The following is an 18,805-nucleotide window of genomic DNA, read 5'->3' on the forward strand; positions in this document are numbered from 1 at the left end:
TGGCCTTGTGCAGTAAATATCTTCACCTCTCACTCATGTCCTTACGCCTGCTTCAGACTGTGCGGCATCAGCTGATCCCTTATCGTATGCCACGGCCATGAAGCCACACAGTCTGAAGAAGGCGGAAGGAGATGAGTGAGAGGCGAAGATATGCACTGTGCATGCCCATGAATCCCAGCCCCGCAGTGAGAATAAATAAGACACTGCGGAGCGTGATCTCGGGCAGGGCGGCCACACAGGAGCAGCCAACCTGACAACAAATGATGACAGAAGACAGGCAGCGCTAACTGCGCATGGCCAAGGGATAAAATAACAGCGCAGGCTCGGGGACAGATTCAAACAACGCTGAGGAGGCGGCGCACGGCGCCAAGGGGGTTGCTGCGTGTCATTACGAAGGAAAGTCACACCTCCGGAACGGTTAAACGGTATCAGTGGACACATTTTATAAGTGTTTAGTTCTGCGTGTGCAAGGAGCATAACTAAAAGAGCCACCTTGTCCAAATGCAGCATTAGTGCTGCACAAGGTGGTTCTTTTACTTACAAACGCCTGGGGGGGCAGGTTCCCTTTAATTTTTGTTGTAGTGTCTGCGTGGCATTTGCAGGACACAGTGCCGGCTACACAGCAGGGGAACAGCTGGCGTTGCTTAACCCCACTGGCACAGTGGCGAGGCGAGTGTTTTTCTCTGTGCAGCCAGCACTTCCGAACAGCAACTAGCAATGTTGGAGCCCAGGGTCAGCAGGAGGAGCAGAGTGTAGGCCAAAGCCTGCACTGGAGTCAGTTTAATATCTGTTGTGTCTGCGTGGCGTTTGCAGGACACGTTGCCGGCTACACAGCAAGGGGACAGCTGGCGTTGCTGAACCCCACTGACACAGTGGCGAGGCGAGTGTTTTTCTCTTTGCAGCCAGCACTTCCAAGCAGCAACTAGCAGTGTTGGAGCCCAGGGTCAGCAGGAGGAGCAGAGGGTAGGCTGAAGCCTGCACTGGAGGCAGTTTAAGGCTACGTTCACATTTGCGTTGTGCGCCGCAGCGTCGTCGCCGCAACGCACAACGCAAACAAAAACGCAGTCAAACGCATGCACAACGCTGCGTTGTGCGCCGCATGCGTGCAACGCATGCGGCGAAAAACGCTGCGTTTTTGGACAACGCAGTTGCGTTTGTAACAAAAAACGCAGCGTTTTGTGCCGCATGCGTTTTTTTGTGCAGTGAGTCATTCTTCATCCCACCCACAAAAAAAAGTGTCTACACAATAGATAAGGACCACCAATGGCTAGAAGAGGGTTGGTGTTTATGTAATTGTGTATATATACTCTGGCAGAGATGAATTCCTCCCATTTTGCTGGTATTCATGATGGAGCGTCCCATGGACAGTATCTACATGGATATGGAGATGGAATTTGCCTTGGCTCATGCCTATGCTGTCGCCTGTTCTCATCAAAGGGAAAGGGAAAAACGGAGATGGAGTCGTCGCCGCTTTTGGATACACCCTATCTTGGAAGTCCGGGAGAGCCGTGGAGCATACCATAGCTTGTTTGGCGAACTCAATGACAACCTGGAGAAATATTTCCAATATACCAGGATGTCTCAGGACAGCTTCCGGTATCTTCTGCGTCGGGTGGAAGGATCCATTGGCAGGCAGGACACGCAGCTCCGGAGAGCTATTTCCGCAGAGGAGCGGCTGCTGGTGACTCTACGGTACGTAGCTGTTTGAATGACTGTGATATGTTCTTCCCTTTTATTTTATTTTTTTATTTTTTGGGGGGGTTTTGGTATGGTCAATGTACTTTTATAAATTACAATGTACTTTTATAAATTATGTACTTTAATGTAATAATTTCTTTCTCTTCTTGGCAGTTTCCTGGCTACCGGAGAGACCTTGAGATCCCTTCATTTTCAGTTCCGGATTGGAGTCTCCACTCTCTCCGGAATTATTGCTGAGACATGCCGCGCTTTGTGGGATAATCTTCGTGAGGAATTTTTACCCGTCCCTACAAGAGAAATCTGGGAGGCCAACGCACAGAAATTTGAGGAAGTGTGTTCGTTTCCAAACTGTATTTGCGCGGTGGATGGCAAGCACATTCGGATTACCAAGCCAGGGAAAAGTGGATCCCTTTTCTACAACTACAAAAAATACTTTTCCACTGTGCTAATGGCAATTGCCGGTGCCGACTGCCGTTTTCTCGCAGTGGACATTGGTGCGTTTGGCCGTGCAAATGACTCGAGCACATTTAAAGAGTCGGATATGGGCCAAAAATTATATGGGAACAATTTTAATTTCCCACAGCCACGACCTCTTCCCCACACCGAAGGCCCTGCGATGCCCTTGGTTGTGGTTGGGGATGAGGCATTCCAAATGTCTGCCAACCTACTGAAACCCTACTCCAGTCGGGGCTTGGACCACACCAAAAGGGTTTTCAATTATAGACTGTCAAGGGCCAGAAGGACTGTGGAGTGCGCCTTTGGCATCCTTGTCTCCAAATGGCGGATATTAGGATCCGCCATTAATCTGAAAACTGAGACAGTGGATGAGGTGGTGAAGGCGTGTGTGGTTCTCCACAATTATATTCTGACCAAAGAGAGACTGAATGTGGAACTGGATGAACCCATAGCCAACACATTGCCCGATTACCAGGATCATCCTCTGAGGACAAGTGTGGAAATTGCACAGATGAGGGATCGTTTTGCGGCCTATTTTGTGTCAGATGTTGGCCATGTGTCATGGCAAGATACAATGGTGTAGTGTTTATGTTTTACTCTTGGACTTTATTCTGGATTTCACTACACCAATAAATCCCTGTATTGTTATTGTGCTAAAAATATAATATGGTAATAAACTAATTCTACATTATGTGCAATATCCGTTTTGGTTGGTTTGGTTATGTCAAATTTGGCATCTACCTATAGTTCAATAATGTAATGTGCCTTATCTGAAAAACCCTTTGTATTTAATATGTTGTTGTTTAATAAAAAATTTTTCTTCAGTTTTCTACCCTGCTTCAAAGTACAAATTTATGCCATACCATATAACATATTTATTGGTTTGTCAGATTGCCGTTTATCGTTGTGTTTGACAGCAAAAACAACGATACCAGCGATGTTTTACAATGGTAACCAGGGTAAACATCGGGTTACCAAGCGCAGGGCCGCGATTAGTAACCCAATGTTTACCATGGTTACCAGTGTTAAATGTAAAAATAAAAATACATATACTCATCTTCGCGTCCCCCGGCGTCCGCTTCCTTCACTGACTGAGCGGCGGACGTAAAGTGAATGCACAGCACAGCGTTGATGTGACCGCTTTGCTGTGAGGGACGTCACTCAGTCAGTGCAGGGAAACTGACACCGGGGGATGCGATTGTGAGTATATGTTTATTGTTCTTCCTTTAACACTGGTAACCAGGGTAAACATCGCAAGTGCGCCCTGCGCTTAGCAACCCGATGTTTACCATGGTTACCCGGGGACCTCGGCATCGTTGGTCGCTGGAGAGCTGTCATACAGACAGCTCTCCAGCAAACAAATAGCGATGCTGCAGTGATCTGCATCATTGTCTGTTTCGCTGCAGCATTGTTAAGTGTGAAAGTACCTTTACGGGATGTGTCCACGTTCAGGATTGCATCCGGATTTGCTCAGGTTTTTTCATCAGTATTTGTAAGCCAAAACCAGGAGTGGAACAATTAGAGGAAAAGTAGAATAGAAACATATGCTCCACTTCTGTATTTATCACCCACTCCTAGTTTTGGCTACAAATATTGATTTAAAATCCTGACCAAATCCGGATGCAATCCTGAGCATGGACACATACCCTTAGTGTTTGAAAACACCTCATACACTTTAGTGTTTGTAAACACCTCATACAGCAATGAGAGACACCCAAAAAAAGGTAAAATTAAAAAAGCAAAACATAGTGTCTGACATTGCATATATGAGGTGTTTGAAGCACATAATATGTGTAAACGGCGCACGGCGTGAATTGCCGAGAAGTGTACTTGAAAATAAGAACAAATATTGTATTCAAAAAAATAATTTTTATTGGGGGGTAACAGAAAAAAAAGTGGAAACAAATTAGGGGGGATCAATATCCGCTACCAGCGGTGACTGGTATTGGTGTTTTTTTTGACGGGGAGGGGAATAGGTAGAGGAGGAGGAGGAACCATAGTCAAGGAGGCTGGAAGGCAGGTCCAACCCCTCCGTAGGGTATACTGGGGAAACCGGATCATCTGTAGGGGAGGGAGGAGGCAACACAAGACGTTGGTATTTTTTTTTGCCCTGGCTGCTCCTGCTGCGGCTAGAGCCATGGTGAGAAGTTGGAGTCTCTACTGGAGCAGCCAGAGCCTCATTGTGTGCCTCTGTGTGCCTCCTCTTTTTTGTGTGTTTTGTTCCTCCTGCGTCAGCTCCCCCAGATTCACTCCTACGGCCCCCAGAATCACTCCTACGGGTGGATGAGGGCCTGGCAGGAGCAGGAGTCAGCGGCAAACTGGTATGGTGCCTGTGGTGGCGTCGCTCGGCACGTGGACCTCGGTGGGGTGGCTGGAGTGGATCTGCAGCAGTAGTCGGAGTCATGCTAGCCAGCGACGGTACTACTGACAGTGTCGCTGACTGCATGCGCCGAGACTGCTGCAGAGCCCTCACGTAGGAATTGTTGCAGTCCTGCATCACCGAAATCTGGAGTTCCGGCGTAAGGTTTTCCACCATGCCTTTAGCAATTGTACTTAAAAAATGTTTTGCCGGATTTGAGAGCTCGGTTTCCAGCTTTTCAAGGCGCCGTTCGATACTGGACATTTTATCGCTCAACGCCTTGAAACCGTTCTGGAACACCGTGCTCAAGTGCAAAAATTCGGGCATGGCTGGCCTGTCCGAGGCCCGCTGGTGCTGTCGGGAATTCCCGAACGAAGGTGTGCCAGAGGCCTCAGGCAGGGGCAAACCTGATGGCCCGGCTGCCGGTTCTCCAGATGATGGTGGTGCAAGCCTGCTGTCGCTGTGGGAGGGCTGTGACGGGTCAGGTGGCGATCCATGAAGTTCCGCTTCACAGGGGGGAGCTCGCTGGAGGGTGCTGCTGTGTGTCCTGTGAAAAGATAAGGAAAAAATTAGTCTTCAATTAATAACCTATCACATACGCCAACTCCTGTAAAAAAAATTACATTTCATGACACAACAATACATTACAATCCCCTGTCTCTCAGTCTGTGCGGCCTATAATAAATTGCTGATTGTTATCGCCAGCTGACCATTAGGGCTCACGATAACAATCATGGACATACCTACGGCAGAAAATGACTGTTCATTTCCGTTGGCAAAGGCAATGCATACCCCTGTCATCGTCAAAAAAAAAATTCTTCATGCTGCCTATGTCGCAAAAATAGTATAAAATTTAGTCAAAAAAAAGTCAAGAAACAAATTTAAAAACCAAAAAAAACAAAAAAACCTTTGCTGATCTGATCGCAGGAATGGCCATGACGTTAGGATCATGTGATCCAGACGTCATCATTATTCCTGCGATCAGTACTACACTGACTCAGAACTTAACCTGTCATGGACTACAAGGACTCACGCTTAACCAAAAAAATGATGGGCTATATACCATTCCACTAGGGAAAAAGGATGGCCAATATGCTACGCTGACTACATGGATGGGCAATACACTATGTTCCTGGCAAATAAACTATGTGGATACGTGGCTAGAACGTGTACTATGTGGCTGCGATATAGTGGCCTGGCAATATACTATGTGTATGCGCAATGTACGTGGCTGGGCAATGTACAATGTGGCTGTGCAATATGCTATGTGGATTAAATACTTACTGTCGGCGGGTAAGGACCGGTCTCAGAAATTGTAGTGCCCGGTTATATTTATATGGCACAGACTTGCCCGCAGCAGCACCACTCCGCGATTGCTCCTCCTCATTCCTGAGCCCCTTATTGAAACGGTCCTTCATGGATCGCCATCTGGTCCTCAACTTTTTAACTGTGAATGCAAAAAAAAAAAAAGGTTACATATTTAGAATTTTACAAGGATAAAACAACCGTGTGCGATGCAAAGTTTAGGCGTTGATCGCATCACACACGGTTGTGTTTATCCTGGCAAGATGGGTCATAACAGCGTCTCAGCAATACTCACTAAAGGTGCCTTTGTCCTTCGCTGAGGCACTGTCAAAGCCATCCCACAGCGACTTTGCCACCTCTGCCCACAAACGTCTCGACACCACCTGGTCCATGTGCCGGGGGTCACGGCTGTCCCACAACGGGCCACGCTCCTGGATGCTGGAAATCAGGAGGTCCACATCGATACTTTCCATGTGGTCCCGTTGTGAAACCTAGAAAATTTCGAGAAAAAAAAGGTTACAAATATGCAAATATTAACAAGCACCAGCACCTGGCATGATTTGTACCTTTGCCCTATCCTTGGACATTTGATGTATGTATATTTATGTTTTCTACACCTGTATTTTGGAATGTTTGTGTGCAGGGAGTTCAACTTTATGTAAAGCCCCCGTCTCACATAGCGAGATCGCTAGCGAGATCGCTGCTGAGTCACAAGTTTTGTGACGCAACAGCGACCTCAGTAGCGATCTATGTGTGACACGTACCAGCGATCAGGCCCCTGCTGTGAGATCGCTGGTCGTGTTGGAATGGCCTGGACCTTTTTTTGGTCGTTGAGGTACCGCTGACATCGATGAATCGGTGTGTGTGACACAGATCCAGCAATGTCTTCACTGGTAACCAGGGTAAACGTCGGGTTACTATGCAGGGCCGCGCTTAGTAACCCGATGTTTACCCTGGTTACCAGCGTAAATGTAAAAAAAAAAACAGTACATACTCACCATCTGATGTCCGTCAGGTCCCTTGCCGTCTGATTCATGCTCTGACTGTCTGCCGGCCGTAAAGTGAGAGCATAGCACAGCAGTGACATCACCGCTGCGCTCTGCTATCACTGTTCGGCGGCACTGTCAGAGCAGGAACGCAGATGGCAAGGGACCTGACGGACATCAGAAGGCGAGTATGTACTGTTTGGTTTTTTTTGGTAACCAGGGTAAACATCGGGTTACTAAGCGCGGACTTGCGCTTAGTAACCCGATGTTTACCATGGTTACCCGGGTGCTGCAGGGGGACTTCGGCATCGTTGAAGACAGTTTCAACGATGCCGAAGTCGGTCCCCTGATCGTTGGTCGCTGGAGAGAGCTGTCTGTGTGACAGCTCCCCAGTGACCACACAACGACTTACCAACGATCACGGCCAGGTCGTATCGCTGGTCGTGATCGTTGGTAAATCGCGATGGGGCCTTTACCTTCCCCCAATACTTGCTGCCCTGAAAAGCTATAATGTAATTAAACTTAGTAAACATCCCTAGTGAAACCAGGATGCTCCTCAAATGTAATGTTCCTCACAGCAGGATGCTACTCAAAAAAAAATATCCCCAAAAAAATATACTCACTCGCCGGCCTGACGCCACATCAAGGCCCCGACCTCTCTGCTCCCGCTGACTGCCGTCCCCCTCACTTGAAGAAGCCTGTAAAAATTGAATACAAAAATTATTGTCAATGGTACAAATGGCATTGAATATTAAGCAACTGGACATAATTACTCACCGCACTCCCCCTCGCCGATTGCCTACACTCTGACTCACTGGCCATTCTTGCAAGTTTGATCTGCAATGAAAAAATGAGCAAAAATTCATATCCAAAGAACAAAAAATTAAAACAAGCACAATTGACTGTTGACTGATAGATATGGGAATGCAAACTGAAAAAAGCGACACCACAACGCCATACATTGCAAGAGAACACAATAGAAGAAACAATACAAGAATAGACCCAAAAAATTTTTTAAAACAAAAGACACCAATGTCCAAATTTTTAAATATTAAAAAACTGTACAGGGAAAAAAAGGCACAATGAAATAGCAAACTGCACGCCATACTTTACAATAGCAACAAGACATGATCCAAAACAACACCATCTGGTGACATCTACCACAGAAATACATCTTGAAAAGGAGAAAAATACCATTCTAGATAATAAGCAATAAACATTACGGGACAACCGCTGTTAAAAATACAGCAACCCAAAATATAAACCATAAAATAGAAAAGAAAACACATGAAATTTTACATAGAAAAATGGCCACACCAAAAAAAAAAAAAAAAAAAAATTATACTACACACTTGGCAATGAAAAGTCAAGGAAGGAGATATATGCCATACGGAAAATGACGTAAAATCATCATAGATAAAAAAAAAAAAAAAAAAAAGAAAAGGAAAATACAATTGAAAATAGAATGGCATAGCAGCACGGAACAATACAATACAAATGAAACATCATAAATGTAGCCCCCCCACCAGCAAGAAAAGACACTCAAGGAAAGAAAAATAAATGCCAACAGCATAAAAAACACAGCAAGACATGAGCCAAGAAAACGCCATACAGATACCCCCAACAATAGAAACCAGAAAAAGACATGCAACAGAAATTAAACAATAAAAAATCTTGCAAAAAAAAGACATTGAACAAACGCATGACACCAGAACAACCAAAAATCCATTAAAAAACCAAGCAAGGCCGAAAACAAGAAACGCCAGCATAAAACGCCAGAAGTACATCAAAACCAGATTAAAAACACAATTTTTCAATAACAACACGCAGTGCCATAACCGTAAAATACCACACACCAAACATTGCACAAATTAAATCAAAATCAAGAAAGAAAAAACAGAATAAAAAATATGCAAAGAGAAATATATACTTACAGGTTTGGCAAGCAGATTCTCCTCTGTGTCTTTTCTCCTCACAGTCTGGTCAGCACTGAATAGCCTTGTGAAAGACAATGCCAACCCCCTTTTTTTTATCTATATAGTGCTTTTTTTAAGTGTCTAGACAAAGTCTAGACAATGTTTTGCATTTTTTATTGGAAAACGCATGCGTCGTACAACGCACCACGACGCAAGTACTTGCGTCGTCTGCATTGTCAATGCAAGTCAATGGAAAAAAAGGCGCATCGACGACGCAAACACGACGCAAACACGACGCATGCGTTTTTTAAAAAGTCTGCGCCGCCCAAAAAATGCAACATGTTGCGTTTGCCGCGCCCTGACAGGTGCGCCCTAACGCCGCATTCGGCGTACAACGCACCAAAATGCATGACAACGCATGTACATGCGGCGCCATGCGGCGCCAATGTTACAGATAGGGACGCACGACGCATGCGTTTTCTTGCGGCGACGACGCTGCGGCGCACAACGCAAATGTGAACGTAGCCTTAATATCTGTTGTGTCTGCGTGGCGTTTGCAGGACACGTTGCCGGCTACACAGCAAGGGGACAGCTGGCGTTGCTGAACCCCACTGACACAGTGGCGAGGCGAATGTATTTCTCTGTGCAGCCAGCACTTCTGAGCAGCAACTAGCGGTGTTGGAGCCCAGGGTCAGCAGGAGGAGCAGAGTGTAGGCTGAAGCCTGCACTGAAGGCAGTTTAATATCTGCTGTGTCTGCATGGCGTTTGCAGGACACGTTGCCGGCTACACAGCAGGGGGACAGCTGGCGTTGCTGAACCCCACTGACACAGTGGCGAGGCGAGTGTTTTTCTCTGTGCAGCCAGCACTTCCAAGCAGCAACTACGGTGTTGGAGCCCAGGGTCAGCAGCAGGAGCAGAGTGTAGGCCAAAGCCTGCACTGGAGGCAGTTTAATATCTGTTGTGTCTACGTGGCGTTTGCAGTACACGTTGCCGGCTACACAGCAGGGGGACAGATGGTGTTGCTGAACCCCACTGACACAGTGGCGAGGCGAGTGTTTTTCTCTGTGCAGCCAGCACTTCCAAGCAGCAACTAGCAGTGTTGGAGCCCAGGGTCAGCAGCAGGAGCAGAGTGTAGGCCAAAGCCTGCACTGGAGGCAGTTTAATATCTGTTGTGTCTGCATGGCGTTTGCAGGACACGTTGCTGGCTACACAGCAGGGGGACAGCTGGCGTTGCTGAACCCCACTGACACAGTGGCGAGGCGAGTGTTTTTCTCTGTGCAGCCAGCAATTCAGAGCAGCAACTAGCAGTGTTGGAGCCCAGGGTCAGCAGGAGGAGCAGAGTGTAGGCCGAAGCCTGCACTGGAGGCAGTTTAATATCTGTTGTGTCCGCGTGGCGTTTGCAGGACACGTTGCCGGCTACACAGCAAGGGGACAGCTGGCGTTGCTGAACCCCACTGACACAGTGGCGAGGCGAATGTATTTCTCTGTGCAGCCAGCACTTCTGAGCAGCAACTAGCGGTGTTGGAGCCCAGGGTCAGCAGGAGGAGCAGAGTGTAGGCTGAAGCCTGCACTGGAGGCAGTTTAATATCTGCTGTGTCTGCATGGCGTTTGCAGGACACGTTGCCGGCTACACAGCAGGGGGACAGCTGGCGTTGCTGAACCCCACTGACACAGTGGCGAGGCGAGTGTTTTTCTCTGTGCAGCCAGCACTTCCAAGCAGCAACTAGCAGTGTTGGAGCCCAGGGTCAGCAGCAGGAGCAGAGTGTAGGCCAAAGCCTGCACTGGAGTCAGTTTAATATCTGTTGTGTCTGCGTGGCATTTGCAGGACACGTTGCCGGCTACACAGCAAGGGGACAGCTGGCGTTGCTGAACCCCACTGACACAGTGGCGAGGCGAGTGTTTTTCTCTGTGCAGCCAGCACTTCGAAGCAGCAACTACGGTGTTGGAGCCCAGGGTCAGCAGCAGGAGCAGAGTGTAGGCCAAAGCCTGCACTGGAGGCAGTTTAATATCTGTTGTGTCTACGTGGCGTTTGCAGTACACGTTGCCGGCTACACAGCAGGGGGACAGATGGTGTTGCTGAACCCCACTGACACAGTGGCGAGGCGAGTGTTTTTCTCTGTGCAGCCAGCACTTCCAAGCAGCAACTAGCAGTGTTGGAGCCCAGGGTCAGCAGCAGGAGCAGAGTGTAGGCCAAAGCCTGCACTGGAGGCAGTTTAATATCTGTTGTGTCTGCATGGCGTTTGCAGGACACGTTGCTGGCTACACAGCAGGGGGACAGCTGGCGTTGCTGAACCCCACTGACACAGTGGCGAGGCGAGTGTTTTTCTCTGTGCAGCCAGCAATTCAGAGCAGCAACTAGCAGTGTTGGAGCCCAGGGTCAGCAGGAGGAGCAGAGTGTAGGCCGAAGCCTGCACTGGAGGCAGTTTAATATCTGTTGTGTCCGCATGGCGTTTGCAGGACACGTTGCCGGCTGCACAGCAGGGGAACAGCTGGCTTACTGAACCCCACTGACACAGTGGCGAGTGTTTTTCTCTGTGCGGCCAGCACTTCTGAGCACCAACTGGCGGTGTTAGAGCCCAGGAACAGCAGGAGGAGCAGAGTGTAGGCCGAAGCCTGCACTGGAGGCAGTTTAATATCTGTTGTGTCTGCTGTTGTGAATTCTGCTCTTGGGCTCCTTCCGGTGGTTGTAAGTGGTAGTGCTGCTGTCTCTGAATCGCAGCATTTATCAGGTGTGTTCACTTTTTGCAATTTTGACTGGGCTATTTAGTCTTGCTTCACCCTTTAGTCAGTGCCAGTTGTCCATTGTTCCTGGAGGATTCACATCCCTGCCTGGTCTCTTCTGCTTTGCAGTTCATTTCAACAAAGATAAGTTCTGGCCTTGATTTTTGTTGTCCACATGCTGTGGCCTTATTGTTCAGTTCTTATCCATGTTTTTGTCTTGTCCAGCTTGGTCTGTATAAGGATTTGTTTAGCCAAGCTGGTATCTCTGGAGATGCAGATATACCCTCCATATCTTTAGTTAGATGTGGAGATTTTGTATTTTCTGTGGTGGATATTTTCGAGTGTTTTAATACTGACCGCATAGTACTCTGTCCTATCCTTTCTATTTAGCTAGAAGTGGCCTCCTTTGCTAAATTCTCATTTCAGTCTGTGTATGTTTTTTCCCTCTCCTCTCACAGTCAATATTTGTGGGGGGCTGTCTATCCTTTGGGGATTTTCTCTGAGGCAAGATAGTTTTCCCTTTTCTATCTCTAGGGGTAATTAGTCCTCCGGCTGTGTCGAGATGTCTATGGAGTGATAGGTACATTCAACGGCTACTTCTAGTTGCGGTGTTAAGTTCAGGGTCTGCGGTCAGTACAGGTACCACCTTCTCCAGAGTACGTCTCATGCTTCTCTTAGGCCACCAGATCATAACAATACAACTGGCCCACAATGAGTTAACCGCATCCCAGAAGAAGGGAAGGAAAGTGCTGAGCCATTTTTTTTTCTGTAGTCTGTTGTGTTTTTTTTTTCTTCCCTCTTTACCTCTGGGTGGCTCAGGAGTTCGGCGCTGGTATGGATGTTCAGGGATTGGCTTCTCGTGTTGATCAACTTGCTGCTAGAATACAGGGTTTTTCCGATTATATCGTTCAGACTCCGGATTTAGAGCCTAGAATTCCAACTCCTGATTTGTTTTTTGGGGATAGGTCCAAATTTCTGAGCTTTAAAAATAACTGTAAACTTTTTTTTGCTCTGAAACCCTGTTCCTCTGGTGATCCCATCCAGCAGGTTAAAATTGTTATATCTCTGCTGTGTGGTGACCCCCAGGATTGGGCATTTGCCCTGGAACCTGGGAATCCGGCGTTGCTTAATGTAGACACCTTTTTTCAGGCGCTTGGGTTATTGTATGATGAACCTAATTCAGTGGATCATGCTGAGAAGACCTTGTTAGCCCTGTCTCAGGGTCAAGAAGTGGCAGAATCATATTGCCAGAAGTTTAGAAAATGGTCTGTACTGACTAAATGGAATGAGGATGCCTTGGCGGCAATCTTCAGAAAGGGTCTTTCTGAATCCGTTAAAGATGTTATGGTGGGGTTCCCCACGCCTGCTGGTCTGAGTGATTCTATGTCTATGGCCATTCAGATTGATCGGCGCTTGCGCGAGCGCAGAGTTGTGCACACTATGGCATTGTCTTCCGAGCGGAGTCCTGAGCCTATGCAGTGTGATAGGATTGTGTCTAGAGCTGAACGACAAGGATTCAGACGTCAGAATAGGTTGTTTTTACTGCGGCGATTCTGCTCATGTTATTTCTGATTGCCCTAAGCGTACCAAGAGAATCACTAGTTCTGTTACCATCAGTACTGTACAACTTAAATTTCTGTTATCTGTGACCCTGATCTGCTCATTATCGTCATTTTCTGTCATGGCATTTGTGGATTCAGGCGCCGCTCTAAACTTAATGGACTTAGAATTTGCCAGACGTTGTGGTTTCCCCTTGCAGCCTTTGCAGAGTCCTATTCCTTTGAGGGGCATTGATGCTACACCGTTGGCTAAAAATAAACCTCAGTTTTGGACACAGCTGACCATGTGCATGGCGCCAGCCCATCAGGAAGATTGTCGTTTTTTGGTGTTGCATAATTTGCATGATGCTATTGTGCTGGGTTTCCCATGGTTACAGGTGCATAATCCGGTATTAGATTGGAAATCTATGTCTGTGACTAGTTGGGGATGTCAGGGGGTTCATGGTGACGTTCCTTTGATGTCAATTGCCTCCACCCCCTCTTCTGAAATTCCTGAGTTTTTGTCAGATTTTCAGGATGCATTCAATGAGCCCAAGTCCACCGCATAGGGACTGTGATTGTGCTATTGACTTGATTCCAGGCTGTAAGTTCCCTAAGGGCTGACTTTTCAACCTGTCTGGACTGACACCAGCACCGAGATATTCGGGTAAGACGGGCTAAGCCTTTTTTTGCTACTGTGCACTGACCTCTATGGCAAACAATTAGGTATGGCAGTATACTTGGTTGGCTACTTTTGCCATACACATCCATATGACTGCCTGCCATTAAACTACACGGGTATGGAGGTATATTAATACATTTAGTGATTCACCAGGTAGTGGTGGTGCCCATTTGCACTATGCACTTTAAATGATACATGATATACCTCATGATGGTTCTCACCTGCCCTGGTAAATCACTGGCGTTTCCTGTCTCCCTGGTGCCACTGTGAGTGTCCTCTTGTCCGCCATACACGTACTATTAATGTTACCTGTCTGTCAAGTGTTTTATCTTTATGTTATATATATCCTCAAAGAGTTGTTACGATTTTATATTGAGTCTTTTGGGTGGATTTATACTCCGTGGTTTGCTATAGGAAATTAAGATTCACATCCCTGCCTGGTCTCTTCTGCTTTGCAGTTCATTTCAACAAAGATAAGTTCTGGCCTTGATTTTTGTTGTCCACATGCTGTGGCCTTATTGTTCAGTTCTTTTCCATGTTTTTGTCTTGTCCAGCTTGGTCTGTATAAGGATTTGTTTAGCCAAGCTGGTATCTCTGGAGATGCAGATATACCCTCCATATCTTTAGTTAGCTGTGGAGATTTTGTATTTTCTGTGGTGGATATTTTCTAGTGTTTTAATACTGACCGCATAGTACTCTGTCCTATCCTTTCTATTTAGCTAGAAGTGGCCTCCTTAGCTAAATTCTCATTTCAGTCAATGTATGTTTTTTCCCTCTCCTCTCACAGTCAATATTTGTGGGGGGCTGTCTATCCTTTGGGGATTTTCTCTGAGGCAAGATAGTTTTCCCTTTCCAATCTCTAGGGGTAATTAGTCCTCCGGCTGTGTCGAGATGTCTAGGGAGTGATAGGTACATTCCACGGCTACTTCTAGTTGCGGTGTTAAGTTCAGGGTCTGCAGTCAGTACAGGTACCACCTTCTCCAGAGTATGTCTCATGCTGCTCTTAGGCCACCAGATCATAACAGTCTGCATGGCGTTTGCAGGACATGTTGCTGGCTGCACAGCAGGGGAACAGGTGGCGTTGCTGAACCCCACTGACACAGTGGAGAGGCGAGTGTTTTTCTCTGTGCAGCCAGCACTTCCGAGCAGCAACTAGAGGTGTTGGAGCCCAGGGTCAGCAGGAGGAGCAGAGTGTAGGCCGAAGCCTGCACTGGATGCAGTTTAATATCTGTTGTGTCTGCGAGGCATTTGCAGGACACGTTGCTGGCTGCACAGCAGGGAAACAGCTGGTGTTACTGAACCCCACTGACACAGTGGGGAGTGTTTTTCTCTGTGCAGCCAGCACTTCCGAGCACCAACTGGCGGTTTTAGAGCCCAGGGACAGCAGGAGGAGCAGAGTTTTGGCCGGAGCCTGCACTGGAGGCAGTTTAATATCTGTTGTGTCTGTGCGGCGTTTGCAGGACACGTTGCTGGCTACACAGCAGGGGGACAGCTGGTGTTGCTGAACCCCACTGACACAGTGGCGAGGCAAGTGTTTTGCTCTGTGCAGCCAGCACTTCCGAGCACCAACTGGCGGTGTTAGAGCCCAAGGACAGCAGGAGGAGCAGAGTGTAGGCCGAGGCCTAATTGGAGCAAGTTGAAAGGGAACCTTTAACCCCCCCAAGGGCGTTTGTAGCTGAAAGAGCCATCTTGTACAGCACTAATGCTGGCTTTTTTAATTATGCTCCTTGCAAACGCAGAACTAGACACTTATAAAATGTTGCCCCTCATACCGTGAAACCGTCCCGGAGGTGGGACTTTCCTTCATAATGGGATGCAGCACAGCCGTCATTCATAACCCCTTGGCGCCGTGCGCCGCCTCCTCAGTGTTGTTTGATTCTGTTTTTTTGTGTACCGGAGCCTGCGCTGTTATGTTATCCCTTGGCCATGCGCAGTTAGCGCTGCCCGTCTTCTGACATCATTTGTTGTCAGGCAGGCTGCGCCTGTGCGGCCGTGCTACCCGAGATCCAGCCTCGCTGTGTCGTCTAATGTAATCACAATGCGGGCCTGGGATCCATGGGCATGCGCAGTGCATATCTTCGCCTCTCACTCCCCTCCTTCTGGCTTCTTCAGACTGTGCGGCGTCACAGCCGTGGCATGCTATTAGGGATCAGCTGACGGTGCACAGTCTGAAGAAGGCGGAGGGAGATGAGTGAGAGCCAGAGGTGAAGATATGCACTGCGCATGCCCATGGATCCCAGGCCCACAGTGTGATTAAATCAGAAGAGACTGCGAGGTGGGATCTCGGGGATCTCGGGCAGCACGGCCGCACAGGCGCAGGCAGCCTGACAACAAATGATGTCAGAAGATGGGCAGCGCTAAATGCGCATGGCCATGGTTGAACATAACAGCGCAGGCTACGCAACAGAGTCAAATAACACTGAGGAGGCGGCGCACGGCACCAAGGGGGTAGGGATGACAGCTGTGTTGCGTCCCATTACGAAGGAAAGTCCCACCTCCGGGATGGTTTCACAGTGTGAGGGGACACATTTCATAAGTGTTAAGTTCTGCATGTGCAAGGAGCTAAACTAAAAGAGCTACCTTTTCCTTGTGCAGCATTACTGCTACACAAGGTGGCTCTTTCAGTAACAAACGCCTGGGGGGACAGGTTCCCTTAAATTTCAGTAGTTGTGTCAGCGTGGTGGTCGCAGGACACATTGCAGGATCACACAGTTGGGGATCAGCTGATGTTACTGAAACCCAATAACACTGGGTCATCTGTTTTGACTGTGCAGATGGCACTTCTGAACATCAACTGGTGGTGTTGGAGCCCAGGGATTACAGTTCAGGTGGTAGAAACATGAACGCAACAGGAGACCTGGATACTGTAACCAACCAATTATTTAATCTGGAAGAGGAGTGGCAAATTCCTGTGAGATCCAGGCCTTGTTCAGTTTCAGATAAGTAAGCCAGTCAACGCTATCGGAGGATAGTCGCATGCGACGGTTTGTTAGTACACCACCTGCGGCACTAAAGACGCGGTCCGATACACTAGCAGCAGAGCAAGCCAGCACCTCCAATGCATACTGGCTTAGCTCTGGCCATGTATCCAGCTTAGAGACCCAAAATTTGAAGGGGGAAGTGCCGTCTGGGAGTACAGTAAGAAGGCAAGACATGTAGTCTGTCACCATCTTACGGAAACGTTGCCTCCTGCTGACTGGAGCCATCTGTGATGGTGTAGACGTGTGGCGGGCACACAAAACTGTGCCACAGTTGGGCCATACTGGTCTTGCCTTGTGCTGAGGCACTGCTTCTGCTCCCTCTTTGTGCAGAGCTTCCTCCACTGCCTCGATGCACTGAGCTGCTTTGTAAAGCACTAGCAGCACTGCTCTCAGTTGGACTGGAGAAGATGATGGAATTCACCAGTGTGTCTTGGTACTCCCGCATTTTATGCTCCCGGTTCAATGGTGTTATGAGGCTTTGTACGTTGTCCCGGTAGCTAGGATCTAGGAGGGTGTACACCCAATAATCAGCCGTGTTGAGAATGTGGGCGATGCGGCAGTCGTTTCTCAGGCACTGCAGCATGTAATCAACCATGTGCTGCAGACTGCCAACTGGCCAAGAAACGCTGTCCCCTGCTTGAGGCGTGATCTCTGCCTGCTCTGCATCACCCCACCCTCGCTCTACACACTGACTACTGGAGAATTGTGTAACTCCCTCCTCTGGACTGATGTCTTCCTCCTCCATTGACTCCTCCTCATCCTCCTCACAAAGTGTCCCCTGCCTAGGCCTTTGTGAGGAACCATGTAGCGCTGACTGTCCAGAAGCTGATGGAATTGGTGACTCCTCATCCTCCACCTCTTCCACAACATCATCCCTAAAGGTACCATTAAACTAAACGATTTACCAATGATCACGACCAGCGATACGACCTGGCCGTGATCGTTGGTAAGTCGTTGTGTGGTCGCTGGAGAGCTGTCACACAGACAGCTCTCCAGCGACCAACGATGCCGAAGTCCCCTGGTAACCAGGGTAAACATCGGGTTACTAAGCGCAGGGCCATGCTTAGTAACCCGATGTTTACCCTGGTTACCATTGTAAATGTAAAAAAAAAAACCCAGTACATACTTACATTCCGGTGTCTGTCACGTCCCTCACCGTCAGCTTCGCGCACTGACTGTGTCAGTGCCGGCCGTAAAGCACAGCACAGCGGTGATGTCACCGCTGTGCTCTGCTTTTACTTTATGGCCAGCGCTCACAGTCAGTGCGGGAAGCTGATGGCGAGGGACGTGACAGACATCAGAAGGTGAGTATGTATTGTTTTTTTTTTTTTACATTTACAATGGTAACCAGGGTAAACATCGGGTTACTAAGTGCGGCCCTGCGCTTAGTAACCCGATATTTATCCTGGTTACAAGCGAACACATCGCTGAATCGGTGTCATACACACCGATCCAGCGATGACAGCGGGTGATCCAGCGACAAAATAAAGTTCTGGACTTCTAGCTCCGACCAGCGATGTCACAGCAGGATCCTCATCGCTGCTGCGTGTCAAACACAACGAGATCGCTATCCAGGACGCTGCAACGTCACGGATCGCTGTTGTTCTTGTTGGAAAGTTGCTCAGTGTGACGGTACCTTTAGCGCTTGCAGTGTTTGTTGAAGCAGGCAGATAAGGGGGACAATCATGCTGACTAGTGCATCATCTGCACTCGCCATCCGCGTGGAATCATCGAAGGAACGCAAAACCTGGCAGACGTCCTTCATAGTGGCCCACTCAGTGGTTGTGAAGTTTGAACGGCGCGGAGTGCGATTTCTTTGCGCCTGATGCAGCTGGTACTCCATTATTGCTGGCTGCTGCTCACACAACCGCTCCAACATATGTAACATGGAATTCCACCTGGTGGGTAGATCACATATGATGCGATGTTCCGGAAGGCGGAATCGGCGCTGCAGAGCTGCAATGCCCAATCTTGCCATGCTGAAACGCTGCAAGTGAGCACACTCTAGGTGGACCTTGTGCAGCAGTGCATCAAGATCTGGATAGTACCCCAAAAAACTCTGCACGACCAAGTTGAGCACATGTGCCAGACATGGGATGTGAGTGAAGTTGCCTAGGCCCAGAGCTGACACCAGATTCCGGCCATTGTCACACACTACCATGC

The 18,805-nt window shown here is 48.2% G+C and overlaps 1 protein-coding gene and 1 long non-coding RNA gene across 2 annotated transcripts; one reads left to right on the forward strand and one right to left on the reverse strand.

The window, feature by feature from the left end:
- The first annotated feature begins 1,326 nt into the window (after window positions 1-1,326).
- LOC143783259 (uncharacterized) lies at window positions 1,327-3,068 on the forward strand. Its single transcript, XM_077271673.1, has 3 exons — window positions 1,327-1,692; window positions 1,852-2,029; window positions 3,045-3,068. The coding sequence occupies exons 1-3, from the start codon at window positions 1,346-1,348 to the stop codon at window positions 3,066-3,068; spliced, it is 549 nt and encodes a 182-aa protein (XP_077127788.1). The 5' UTR covers window positions 1,327-1,345.
- A 2,724-nt stretch (window positions 3,069-5,792) lies between these two features.
- On the reverse strand, window positions 5,793-8,020 carry LOC143781089 (uncharacterized). The gene is made up of 3 exons (XR_013216545.1): window positions 7,428-8,020; window positions 6,114-6,309; window positions 5,793-5,960 (listed from the first exon to the last, which is right to left on the reverse strand). It is a non-coding gene; the product is annotated as an uncharacterized LOC143781089 (long non-coding RNA).
- Between the last annotated feature and the right edge of the window lie 10,785 nt (window positions 8,021-18,805).

The sequence above is a fragment of the Ranitomeya variabilis genome, chromosome 6 (assembly GCF_051348905.1).
Source record: "Ranitomeya variabilis isolate aRanVar5 chromosome 6, aRanVar5.hap1, whole genome shotgun sequence".
Taxonomy (NCBI): domain Eukaryota; kingdom Metazoa; phylum Chordata; class Amphibia; order Anura; family Dendrobatidae; genus Ranitomeya; species Ranitomeya variabilis.